General features: G+C 44.6%; 1 protein-coding gene across 8 annotated transcripts in view; it reads right to left on the bottom strand.

Moving 5' to 3' along the window:
* Window positions 1–13458, bottom strand: part of LOC142576592 (uncharacterized) — a 130230-nt gene that overhangs the window by 14898 nt on the left and 101874 nt on the right. Inside the window, exons 4-6 of one of the 8 annotated variants that reach the window (XR_012826878.1) lie at window positions 13203–13226; window positions 11739–11762; window positions 781–838 (exon numbers count right to left, since the gene is read on the bottom strand). The exons of 6 other annotated variants lie outside the window; for them this stretch is intronic. Coding sequence is in view for 1 of the 2 variants with exons in the window: in XM_075686787.1 (XP_075542902.1) it covers window positions 11745–11762; window positions 13203–13226 (42 nt within the window). In the remaining variant the exon portion in view is untranslated. The remainder of the gene's footprint in view (window positions 1–780; window positions 839–11738; window positions 11763–13202; window positions 13227–13458) is intronic. One more of the 8 variants, XM_075686787.1, reaches the window with a different exon arrangement.

Genomic DNA, 13458 nt, shown 5'->3' with positions numbered 1-13458 from the left:
CACTTGTTTGACGCCGGATATGTTAGACGAGGTTAGCTGTAACGTAAAACATAAAGTGGAGAGACGCCGCGCATAGGGCGAGAGAAGCAATGGAAACATGCGGTTTGGATGTGCCGTTATATGTAAACCGCAATAAACCGTAGAGCTATAAAAACTAAAATCGTGGATACCGTTTTAAGCTCATCAAAGTAAGGCAGCGGGGGGGGGGGGGGGGGTGACGGGGGGAGGAGGAACGTGCAGAAATCTCACGCTCACGAGGGTGCTCAAATGCATGTGTTACTGTCCTAATCGCCGACGACATGAAATACTTATTTCTGCCTTCCTAGCATCGAACATGCGAGCTGCCCAGGCGGCGCCTGAACAGCAGGTTTGCCCGATGCTTAGACATCACCGCAAGCAACGTTCCCCATGTGCGTGCCGGTTCAGTGTAACGCAAACATGTTTATCGGTGCAGAGCTCCCTTAGGAAGAAAGCATTGAACGCGGAATGTTTCTTTCACCTGTTTACGGTCTACTGCAAGTATGACCGTCGCGTGGTTGGGCACTTTTTTTTTATTTCTTAGTACAATTCTTTAGGCGGCCTGCACAACAACACGTCGTTCCTGAAGAAATTCTCGATGTTACAAGTTGGAAGTGACGGGCGTCATCTCAGACAAGAACTTATGCCACAGTATTTGCAACATTGTGCTTTTCACTGAAGTATGACACTGAGCGGACGAAAATGAAGCAGGCAATTAGAGGTAAAACTTTATTGGCCGCATAAATCACCGTGAAGTCTTACTGTATGTTTCGGTTACGGAGATACACGGGAGATAGGAAGGTCGGCTTGTCTCGTTTACCTGGAACATGAAACGACGGAAATTGTGAGACATGCCGGTTCATCGCGATGCAGCACCAGAAAATGCAGGATCAAGATTTGAACACAACTGTGCCTCATGCCACCAAACGCATGCACTATTCAACTCCCCGGATAATTTCATTTTTATGTGCGTTGAATTACCCGCTTGAGTCCCTTACACCGTAATGCTGCCCCATACCGGCACCTCTTAAGCAGAGACACAGCTTAACAAAAGACGAAAACCAGAGGCAAGAGAAAATGAAGTTTCATTCAACGTGCGAAAGAGCGAGCGCATTGTTGGGCGCGATAACATTCGCAGTATTTGGCTGGGTGCATGTGACCGCGAAGAATCGCAGCGATGCTTGGGCGATCTGTTTTAGATAAAAACGTATTTTTCTTTCTCATATTTCTTTTTTAGGCTTTCGCCCTTTCACACCATCGTCGCTGCCCTACAGGAGGACTGGCTAATTAGTGCACGTCGTGCACTCTACACTCTTCGCTCTTAAAAAAGTTAACACCCTTTGGGGCGTATCTTGTCCCGCAACGATAATCTTCATATGTCTTTCCCTCGTTTCCTTTCTTTAACACTGCGAACCCCGTACTTCCCAGTCACGAACGGCATGCGCGTTATCAGTGTGACGCAGCATTCTCGACAGGAAAATAGCGAGCGCCGAGTTTTCAAGAAAAGAGCCGCGAGCAAGGCAGATGACGATTATTGTTGTAGGACAAATATACATTCCAAAGGGTGCAACCGTCTTAACAGCGTTAGACAAAGGAACATCCTTTCGGGTGTATATTTGCCACACAACAATAATCATCATCTGACTTGTGCGCATTTCCTTTCTTGAAAAAGCTTCGCTCGTTACTTTCCTGTCGGCTGTGCTATGTCATGCTGATAACGCACATGCCGTTCGTTACCGGGAAGTACCGAGCTCGCAGTGTTAAAGAAAGAAATGCGGGCAAGACAGATGACGATTATTGTTGTGTGTGAAATATACACCGCCAGGGGTGCCATTGTATTTAGCGCGTACTCTGGCAACAGAGGAAAACATTACGCAGTACAAAGAAAGCGGGATAAACGAGGGCGCAAAAACCTTACCATAGCTGCATTTGGAATGTATTCACCTTTAAAACACCTCTAACCCTTAAACACCTCTTCGCCTCTAGTACAGAATTTTAAATAGGCTGCAGGTGCTTCACAGAATGCCAATGTAAAAAAAATATGGACACGACACTAAATAAACAAATAATCAAAAATAAAAGGCCGAGTCAAGTCCAGTCATTTCCTAGGCAAGCAGCCCGAAAAAACTTACAGTGACGGAAGAGAAGGTTGGCACCGCGCTGTGCCAGCCTTTCTTCCCTTTGCATTGATTTGCTTTGAGGCTCCTTTCTTCAAAAATGCAATACTGAATCACACAGCAGCCCATCGTTCTGTACTAATGTCCGAGAGGCCAACACATAAACACAGGTTTTATTGGACGTGCTGACATGTGCTTCAGAGATGCGTAGGTCACAGCATTACATAACGAGTTCCCACATTCCTTGGCTACACGCACTGACACGGCCCCTTTGGGTGAGTGCTTCGCTCGCTTTTTCTTTCCTCGGCACTCTAATCCGTTACTACGCTACGAATGTAGCTTTCGGATACACTTAACACCTATTGCTGCACATTTTAGAAATTTCTATTTACTACAAGTTGCGTGAACTCGCGTAAATACCAACCCGGTTATGCCAAATTTTCGGGTGCCAGCCCGAAAGGTAGCCGAAAGGCAGCCGTCCAGACTGATATAATTATGGTAAAGACACCATTCAGGTAGTCGTCACACCTCATGAAGTGATAATATATTCCTACGGGTGAGCAGCGCGTCCCCCAGGAATATCGACGCGTGTGCTTGTTTATCTTCATCGGGTGACCGCGTTTCACGGCCTACCAAATGTTATCGCATAGCGTAGGACTCGCTTGTATGTATCGGAAGTTTCTCGAAAGTTATCGATGCTTCTGTCCGCTGTATGTTGTCACCAAACCTTGAGTAAGCAGGTTTCATCGCGCGACGCGAATGAGAACTTACTGGAAGACACGCGGGTCCCAACGATTACTCTGGAACCTTCGATGGCTGATGTGTAAACGCAGACGCGCTTGACCCGCTGATCAGATTTTTTTCGACGATCGCCGACTGTGTTCGCCGCTATCGTTGTTCTTTGAGTGTAACCTGCTTTTGAGGGCACAAGTCCGCCCAATATAGCGCCAGTTTCGTCAATGACAGTTTTGCTGCCTTCTTCACCGTCACTGCTACGTGACAATGTACTGACACAAACAACTCGCCTAGCTCGCTGTGATAATTGAAGTCGTAGTGCCATGAATACTTCGGTACCTGCTTCTTTCTACAACATGAGGCCATTCAAAAGTTATATTGGAAGTTAGGTGAAATTTCAGTTTTTGTGACAGCACACAGGTTTCCTCAGCACGAGCAAGCAATAATTACTCAATAGCCTGAGCATGCATAAAATAATGTTCTTGCGTCAGGCAAACCAACAAATATCTTCTTTTACGTCTGCATTTGTGGCTTCAAAGATAAATCATTTACAGCTGTGTGTCGCAGATATTTGTGTGCACTAGGAATTATATATTTTGTCTTCTTTCAGTGAATTCTATTAAGACGAGGCTTCAACTCGTGATCCTTCCCTTAAAAGATGAGCAATGAGAAATCGTTGTTCTCGGAAACTACTACACGTATTTTTATGTGACTTGCAGCATTTAAAAGGAACAGCCCAAATCGAACAACTGGAACGTGTATTCCAATTGATTCCATAAAGGTTTGCTTTTTGCAACAAAAAGAAAACTGAAAATCGCGAAATAGAAATAAAAAACTCGTCTGTCAAGTTTGCAACTTTCAACACCACAAGGAAAAAGATATCCCCTTCTGCAAACCGCATCCAATAAGAAACGTAAATCACACTACAGTGATGCATTATACACCGCACTGTAATATTAACTTTTGAATAGTAACTTCGGGAAGCTTTCCTAGACGTTTGTACTTTTTTGTAAGCTATACGCCCATGTGTGTGTGGGGGGGGGGGGGGGCACAAATTGTATCCCCTTTAGGTGTTCCAATAAATGCAGTTTACAGATCTTAAATTTCCGTTTTCTGTATAGAATAAGAGATATAAGCTTTGTGGAAGAATATTTTTTCAATCTTGCCGATTTTCGGCAATCTTCCTTAAAACATTCTAGATGCTCAATCAAAATTCTGCTTCCTACAGTCACTAGCATATGCCTGTCTTTTTCTCAAATGCAACAGGTGTCGTTGAATTTGGTCGATAGGTTGTTCCATATAGCATTTTAACACTGTGCTTACTGAAAACGGAGCTTGCCCCCTAGCCAAAGCTTCCGCTTCAGACAAAGGTCTGCAAAGAAGAACAGCTGTTGAAGATCCGATAATATTTGTCCTGGCGGGAGTCTATTTATTACGTTGTGATGAAAATGCTTCCTAGCAAATACTGAATCGGGAAAAAAGCTTGTTTGAGTAGAGTCTCACAGTTTACATTTGATTGTCAATTCTCCATTCGTTCTTCGTTTTCTTTTTCAGTCTAATAATGAAATGCACGTGTATTTATATTACCTGTAGGGCCGATAACTCGTTTATTTGCGAGTCATATTTGACGGCTTCTGCCATGCTTCTTTGGTTCTGGTGGTTGTGTACACTGAATACGCTGAAGTACGAATAAAATTCAACTTACAAAGATACCAGTTGAAAGTACTGGCCTAGCCTTTAAGCTTATAAACGAAGATGAGAGTATAGAATTCACTAAGAAATAAAATGTGAAAGATGAAATTATATCGTATAACAAAGAAATTGGAAATGATATGATTGCGAACTATTAGGTCTGCTATACGTTAGATTAGCTTCTAAGAAGTTTACGTCTCGTGCAGGCCCTGTGTGCTAACACTCCTAGTGATCAAAACGAAGCCGCACCTCTTCTTTGGCGCAGTGGACAAAATTAACACGAGAACTATCTGCACACTTCATGGAGTAACATTATGCCTAACTAGTTGGGTCATGTCGTGCTCGTTGGCCTCTTATGGTCCAGATGACGAAGCCTGAGTAAAAGCTAGCGGTGCTGGTCGTTGAGAGGGAGACCACCTTGCGAGTTCATTGCTGATACCTGTTCAGTGGCTGAGCAGCATTATGTGCCTGCTTTCTGCGCTGTAGCTCACGTGACGTGATCTTTCTATTTTTATTAGCATTGCCAACGCTTCATGGACGCTTTGGAACTCACCGAAATTTTCAAGAAAAGCGCGTCTGTCATCGCTTTGCGTGACTACAGGGCGCGTATTCCTAACGTCATTTGCTAAATCCACCCCGAACTAAGTCTGCATTCAGCGAAAAAAAAATATCGAACTCTTCAAAATGGTAAAAGCGAAATGTGGGCATTAGAGCATACTGCCAATAATTTCTGATATCGCATCACGTTACTTATCACGCACACGTGGCAGTGAAATGTTTCAGCAGCGTTCCACTGTGCCTCACGCAATAATCATGCCTCACCTGGCAAAGGTGCGACTGAGACGCCGTGTTTTTCATTAAGCGACAACCTTTAACCGACCCCGATATTTACGTAAGCTCCGGAGTAAGCAAATACAGTATGACTGCGATGCGATAGGTGCTATTTATAAGCGCTCGTCTGGCGGACCTTTGCATTCACCGCACGCCAGGCTCACGTTGATGCGCCGGCGTCACGCACACTGCAAGGACGCCATGCATTTTCTTACCACTGTGCTCTGATTACTCCCGCGTATTTATTTCTTTTTCAAGCTCTGGCTGGCTTCGGCTGACCTTTAGCTTATATGGCCTTTCTTTTCAAGGCGTGGGAGGAGATTGCAGCACACAAGCAGTTTGGTTTCATCACTGCTGGTAATAAGTATTTATTTACCGCGCGGTCCAGGAACATGATTACCGTTCTCAAAATTCTGTAAAGCGCTTGGCCATTAACGTCAGGCCTACGTATAGGGAAACCTGCGACAAAAATTTACTTCTTGCAAACGTCCAAATGCCCCGCGGTCCGCGAACATTTCTGCAGAAATCATATATATATATATATGTGTGTGTGTGCGTTTGTGTGCGTGTACTGTAACGAAGAAAAAGTGCCAGTCAGTCAGGCGCATGGTGACGTTCAATATCGCTAAAGCATACGATACGATGGGGCACACTGTGTCGGTAAATCGGTCAAGATCATGTGGTGTTCCTGGCGATACAGTAACGAGGATTTACTCATTTTTAGGTGGAAGAGAACTCTATTGCAACAAAAGCGGCTTTTCTTCTTCTACGTACAAACAAATTAGAGGCGTACCGCAAGGCTCAGTTTTTCGCCGCTGCTTTTTAATATTCGCACGAGCACACTTCCCTGTCATCAAGAAGCAAGAACTCATGCTTATGTAGGCGATATTGCGTTTTTCGCAACTGTAAACGAAATCCACGCGCTACATGATGGCATTGATGTCTTCACGTAGCACGTGTGGGTTTATTAACCAGTTGCCTTACCCCAAAAAGATCACGTACTCGTGAAGCTTGCGGAAGAAACGATGTTCCACATCCCCCGCCAAGGCTTGTGAGTGGTGGCGCTGGCTAACATCCCAGGGTTAGTTCTAGTAGTAACACATAAGTAACCCACAAAGTGGATGGGAAGACAGCGCCCGTGGTAGCGGAATCGGTAGAGCATTGCACGCGTAATGCGAAAACGTGGGATCTTTCCCAACCTGCGACCAGTTGTCTTTTAATCCACTTTCAGTTCTATTAGTTTATCAATTCTTTAATTCAATTCCCCTGTGTTGTCCTTAAGGTCTATGTTGGCTTCTTATGCTACATATATATCAGGCACGTACCCAGGGGGGAAGGGGCTGGGGGAGCCCGCCCCCTCCCCCATCTCCGCCCACGCCCATATTCCTCACACACATTTCGAAAGCGCCGCCTAATCAAACCCGAGACTTGACAGCTATTCAGTGGTCAATATCTTGCTGCCTTTTCACTCCTTTTGGATGGCGGTAGTTATCGGCATCTCCTGCGTGTGACGGCCAATTTTCTCATCGATTCGGTGCACGCGCGATTAACTCGAGATGCGTTCAGTTGTCACCACCTATTCAACGATCACGCGCATCGCTATTGCTTCTTTAGTTCCACTTTCTTTGTCTAGACTCATCCAGAGACCAGGACAGGGATTCAGTTCGTAGTAAGCTGGTCTCTATGTACTTAGAACGAGTTGCAGACAGAGCAAACGCCAGCTGCGTTTAACTTTGCATTTTGCTTCATTATTTCCTCGAGTGAAGGCTCGCCGCGACGCTGGCAGATCCTCAGAACGATACACCCGCGATATGGGTTAGCTGAGGTGGAAAACAAAATCATGCGACACAGCGTCCATCATCAAACCCTCCAACAACCCTTAAACTCTAAAGCAATATGACTCTAACCGGTAACCTCGTCATGTTTTTCCCTAACTGTACAGCACTTTTCGAGCAACATTGGCAACTGGAAACAAGAATCGCAAGCGTTAGAGAAAAAAGAGGCGATAAACTAAGGGAGAGAGCCAAGGCAACAGCCAAACAGGAAGGAAAAGCGAAAATTATCAAATTTAACCATTGTTTATAAAAATATTTACGGATCAACATCTTTTCATTTAAGAAGGAAATAGACAAAACACCACCCGAAGTGGAGAATGATTTTGTGTGTTTTGAATAACGCTTCTACATTTATCAGTGGAGCCACCTGCTGTGCCTATGTGTAGGTGTTTTTCTAACCTTCCGCGGTGGGCGCAGTACATCTAGAACCGCAGCGTCCTGCGCTCTAGGCGGCTGTACGGGACTGGCGGCCACGCATCGTTACGCAATTTCCCAAATAGCAATACGAGTTGGTTTTGGCACTTGGTATCGAGCAGTAAGCGAGGAATCCAAAGGAACTGTGATTGTTCAGCAAATATATAGATCTCCGTAATTCTTCCAGAGCTAATTCAAAAAAAAGTACTATAGTCGGATACAACTGAAGTCTGCAGTGAAGCGCCGCGCACGCCCTCACAACCGTCAGCCACTGTTCCTCCGCGTGGCTGCACATAATCCGTGCTTCAAACTTTTCCCGTTACCCAAATAAGGTGGTAACCACAAAAATAAAATTATCAGCGGCATAATTTTATACGTTTTCCCTCGTCTATTAAAGTGGAATGGCGAAAGCCTAATTCTTTGTTGAACTGAAATAAAATGCTTAAATCGCTGCCACTATTTAATGTAAAGTTTTACTTCAGTTGGCAGTGAAATTTATGACTGGAATGGGTTTAGCAGTATAATGAACTGGGCCGAAGACTTTTGAATATTTAATCAATTAATTATGGAGTTTTGCATGCCAAAACCACGATCAGATTATGAGGCACGCCATGGTGGGGGACTCTGGAAATTTCGACCAACTGGCATTCTTTAACATGCGCCCAAATCTAAGTACACAGGTGCTTTCGCATTTCGCCCCCATAGAAAGTGCGGCTGCCGTGGCCGGGATTCGATCCTGCTACTTCGTGCCTAGCAGCCCAACACCACTAAGCCCATAGCCAACACATAGCCACTAAGCGACCACGGCAGGTAGAGTTTCGAAGAGTGAAATCCTCAGACTCCACACACTTTCTATACACTCTGTTGCACACCCAATTGCTTCCGACGATGAAAACACTCTTCAAGAACAGCAGACGCTCCGTAGGTATCACATACGACGCCATTTTGAAAAGGCCACAAGACGACGATTTTGTTTGTTTCTGTGATTGGCTGGAGGAGGAACAGAACCCTGCGGTGTCCGTGTACCTTGGTTGCGAACTGCTGTCTTTTTTGTTTAAAGTTGTATGCTACTGTAAAAATCTTAATTTTATACTTTCGCTTGTTTAGTTGTTTTTGGAATTGTTCTTCCTGCGCTTCTTTTACGCGCGACTCCATTCCATGTTGTTCCTTGTTTGCCAAGTAAAGAAAAGGTTTATCTCCCAGGCGTACCTATGAGTTTCACCTTATTTCATTTCTTTTTCGCGGGTTTATGCGTCCTTATTGCGAATGGCGGGCATTATTCATATTTGTACTAGTAAACGTACCCCTGCTCCTTACTTCCATTACAAAGATACCTTGGGTAGCCCCCCCCCCCTCCGTAAAACAATCCTAGGTATGTGCCTGATATATATATATATATATATATATATATATATATACAGGGCTTACGAAGCTAGAGTATCACTGATTCAAAGAAAAACATACTGCACAAATGATACTGGCGTAAGCTGTTCATGCGCTTTTCGTGTACACAATTTTAACTAACAAGTAGCGCGGATAATGCATCGTTATCAATAGTTATTTCTGAACTACTTCATATCTTACAACTATGGTAAACATTTGTATTAGGTACTTGAAGGCAGTCGCAATCCCTAGACGAATCCATTTTGTTGGATACGCCTATAGGGCACTTGTATACAGAGCTATTCATCATTAAACTCGCCGCTCAGTGCGGTGATCTTGCATTCACTGGTGGAATTATATACACGCAAACTCAAACAACCTTTGCAAGAAGCAGTTGCTTAGTTAACATAGCCTTCTTTATTAAAGTTACTGATAATTCGAAGTTTGATGGTCTTGAATATGTATCTAGTAAGCGGTGCGGATGTTTACTGACCTATTTGCACTACAGATCGAGGGTCGCAGAAATAGAAATTCTTCCACCCTGGCCACAAAAATAATACATCACTGAAAGGCGTTAAAAAAATTATGGGATTTCGCGTGCCAAAAACACTTTCTGATTATGAGGCACGCCGTAGTGGCGGACTCCGGAAATATCCAACTCCTGGGGTTCATTCACATGCAAGTAAGTACGCGGGTGTTTTCTTATTTCGCCCCATCGAAATGCGGCCGCCGTGGCCGGGATTCGATCCCGCGACCTCGTGCTCAGCGTCCCAACACCACAGCCCCTAAGCAACCATGACGGGTCTGGAGAGCGTTCCGAAAAGCCGTGACAAAATTGTGTCGCGCGTTGGATGCCTTATACAGAGAGAAAACAATAATGGTAATATCGCAGCAGGAATGTTGAAGCTCGCTGCACGAAAGCAGAACACTAACATGTTCTCCTGCTAAAATTAAATTCTAAGTTTTTTAGTGCCAAAACCACGATTCGATTATGAGGCATGTCGTATACTGCTATTGAATTGGCTAGTCAATTCGCAGACCAAAAAAACAGGAAGCGTTTCGCAATCGCGAACACTGGTTAATCGACTGCGGAAGAACGAACAGGATGGTATAGGATAACACTCATTTTGAATACCTTTCATAAGTTAAGGGCACCTGAATATTCACGTGCAGACGCGTGTGTAAATCTATTCGATGAGAGCCTTGCGCATTGCTCAGGCGACTGCAGTTATAGCTGACACTGTCATATAAAAATACAGTATAGAGCACGAGAGAAAATCTCACGTGTCCAGCGAAAGTGAGAATTTTCCTTCCTATACTTTGGGCGCAGCTATACGGGTGCCCTTGCCTACGCAGTGCATGTAAATATAATCACAAACACGCATTTACGCCGCGGCACCGACATTAGCGCCGCCCCATGGCAGTTGCAATAAGGAGCCCTACAACGTAAAATTATTCCAAACTGCTTTTATTCCAATCTCGCGAAGCCGACAAAACCATTGAACCGCAACTTTGTTTGAACACCTAATCAAACGCTCTCCTCGTTCATAGAAGACTGCTTTTTTTCGCTTTCAAAGCGAATAGCGTTACCTGCTTTAATACGTTTTTTTTCTTGTCTAATTGGATGACAAGAGTCGAAAGGTACGCAGAAATTGAGATGTTTTCGGCGGGGCTGAGCCAGCTCAGTGAAAGTAGATAACCGGATGAGGAAGGTGGTGCCTGCGTCTGCGAATGGGCCGCTTCCCCTGGCCTAGCTTTTCGTGGCTGGTCGAAAATTGCAGCGACTCGCAAGCAGAAGGATGAAAAAATGCCGCTAAAACGGAGCGAAGGAGAGTTGGCGGAGCTATGTCGTGCGCGCGCCGAAAGGGATCGACAACGTTGTACTGATGCGCGCGAAAAAAAAATAATTATGCGCAAGTAAGTCCACTTTTCCCGGCCAGTGCCATAGCAAGCGGCGGCAGTAATATTCTGTTCATTTGGAAAGGCGCAATTCATGGCTATTCCGCAAATAGGGATGTTTTGTTTAGCTTATTTAAGAAGAAGTTCATTCTTTCTTTCAAAACACAAAGGAAAGTGAAGCAAGAGCCCTACATCTTGAATGCGTAGACGTCATTTCGACGCGGTGACAGGCGATGTGAACACTGCCCGAAAACTTTTGACCAATACCGGAGGGCTAATGCCGAAAAAGAAGGCATAGTATCGGAAATGGTCATTCTTCTTGTGCTCACTCTCATTGTGCGTAACCGATGCGTACACGTGATGTCGCGTGACAGATAGGCGAAGTGGGGCGTCGCCCAAACAATTATGACCAATCATGGAGTGCTGATTGAAGAAATGGAGCAGGTCCAGTTTGAGGCAGCTGTATACGTCTTAGCACCCAAGGCATCGTACGCCGCCTCCCGTCTGCGGCTCCGCAGCATGGCACAAGTGAGGCTGGCAAGCTGAGCGGAAGCGATGCCGCAAAACTACCGCTTCGTGCGTCGGATAAGCTTAGGCCCACGCATAAACACGCGCACTTTAAGGGCCAGATTTATGCAAGCAGAGTAAACATGCCGGCGCTACTTGCATTTATTAACGGGGTATGGGAACGAACGTCCCTTGCTCACGGCGGAAGCCAGGCGAAATAAGATATCGCTGCTGTCTGCCACACAATGCACTTCCCGGTGGACTGACTTAGCCAGTCTGGGATAAAACTGAACGTAGATTGACGTACCTTCGTTCATGCAGGGGTCTGGCTCTGAAAAGTGTTGCAAGAAAGCGTGATCGTTATTCCATCTTTTGTCAAGCCTCGAGAACTAGTTGCTAAATGCGCGTCTCTTATACGCTGGGAGTGCTAGTCGACTGAGAGATCAGTGATCTATGATGAACAGCATGCAAAGCATCAAGAATAAAAAAAAAATTACCACGGTTGAAAGCCGTTCAACCAAGTCTGCCGAGCGATAGCACAGTTTTGCTTGCTTTGGAAAAGGACGCAGACGCTGTTCAGCGTCGCAGCAGCAGGGAGTGAATTGGCCTTCATGCTGCGTCTCCATTCAACGCTACAAAATAACACGGCACTGACTCAGAACGTGCGAAGAGAGAGGAAAAAAAGGAGGGGGGGGCGAGAGGGAGCGACATTGCGTACATTGATAGACTGGCTGCCAGAGTACTTGCAGTAAAAAAAATAAAATTTTGTGTGGAAGTTTTACACTGCATTTCTGACTTTCGGGCAAGCAAAGCGCAATCTCGCAAGGACAGCGCAAATTTACGGAAGCAAGAGATTGCGGTCAGTGCAGTCGACAAGAACGCAATGTCTAAAGAAACGTTGAGCGCCATGCAATTTACACTTAGGCTGAGCATTGGTCAAGGGACAGCAAACATGTGGTCAGCTGTCGGATGAGATATTCACAGACTACACTTCTCTCCACTATAACTGCCCCGTGCCACAATTTCCTTAAAAAAAATATGTCTCATACCTGCATTGTGCTAATATACGGGGTGATCATTTTGAAGTTTTCCGGAATTTTCAAAAATCACCTGTGGCCAATAGCATAATTCTTGTTCCTGAGCTGAATTATTGCAATAGGCGGGCAATACAAGCCCCACAAATCTAAACAAATATTGAACTAATTACCAAAAATTCACTAATTAAACGCCTAAATAATTCATTTACGGCACATATTGAAATTTACTAATTCCAGCCGGTAATTTTACAAGACGTATCCACTTTAATTTAATATCCAGAATGGGACCTGTTTCTAGATTGTATATAGTGTGGACGGAATAAATGTTCCAGTTATATTTGTGCTTCCATGCATAAAAGAGCGTTTTCTCAAATAAGTAAATGATTGAATAGCGCACATATACTGCGAGTTTCATGGCGCATATCTCCCGAATTGTGTTATTTTGAAAATTCATTCGAAGTGTAGACGCCTTGCAAGCTCAGCGGCTACACTTCGTGAAGCAAAGCATGTGCCATACAGTAATAAATTAGGAGTGTTAATTAGTGCAATTTTTGATTTGTTGAATATCAGCTTTGATTTCTCGTGCAAGTAATCTCCAAATCTCTCCGTAATTCAGTTTTAGGGACTACAATTGTGATATCTGTAAGAGGCTACTTTTAAAACTTCGGAAAACTTACAAATCATCGCCCCGCCTATAATCTCTTTGTTGACGACCTTAATGTAAACACACGTACCATGTTGTAACCAAGAGGTGGCTTCTGCAAAATTCATATTCAGGAAAGAAAATGACAAGACTTAATAAGTTGGTGTCATATTGGTCAGCAACGGATAATACGGATGTCACAGCCTTGATACGATCGAAGTAGCTGGCGATCAAAGCAGTAAATATTAGGCGCTCGTTTCATTTGAAGTATAAATGGCTGTAACGGGGTTCGTAGCCGGAAGTATGGCTTCCGAGGGACAGTGGTGCACCTGTACCATGCTCCCAGA

The sequence above is a fragment of the Dermacentor variabilis genome, chromosome 3 (assembly GCF_050947875.1).
Source record: "Dermacentor variabilis isolate Ectoservices chromosome 3, ASM5094787v1, whole genome shotgun sequence".
NCBI classification, from domain to species: Eukaryota; Metazoa; Arthropoda; class Arachnida; order Ixodida; family Ixodidae; genus Dermacentor; species Dermacentor variabilis.
The sequence above is the reverse complement of the archived record's forward strand: the minus strand, read 5'-3'. Positions and strand labels throughout refer to the sequence as shown.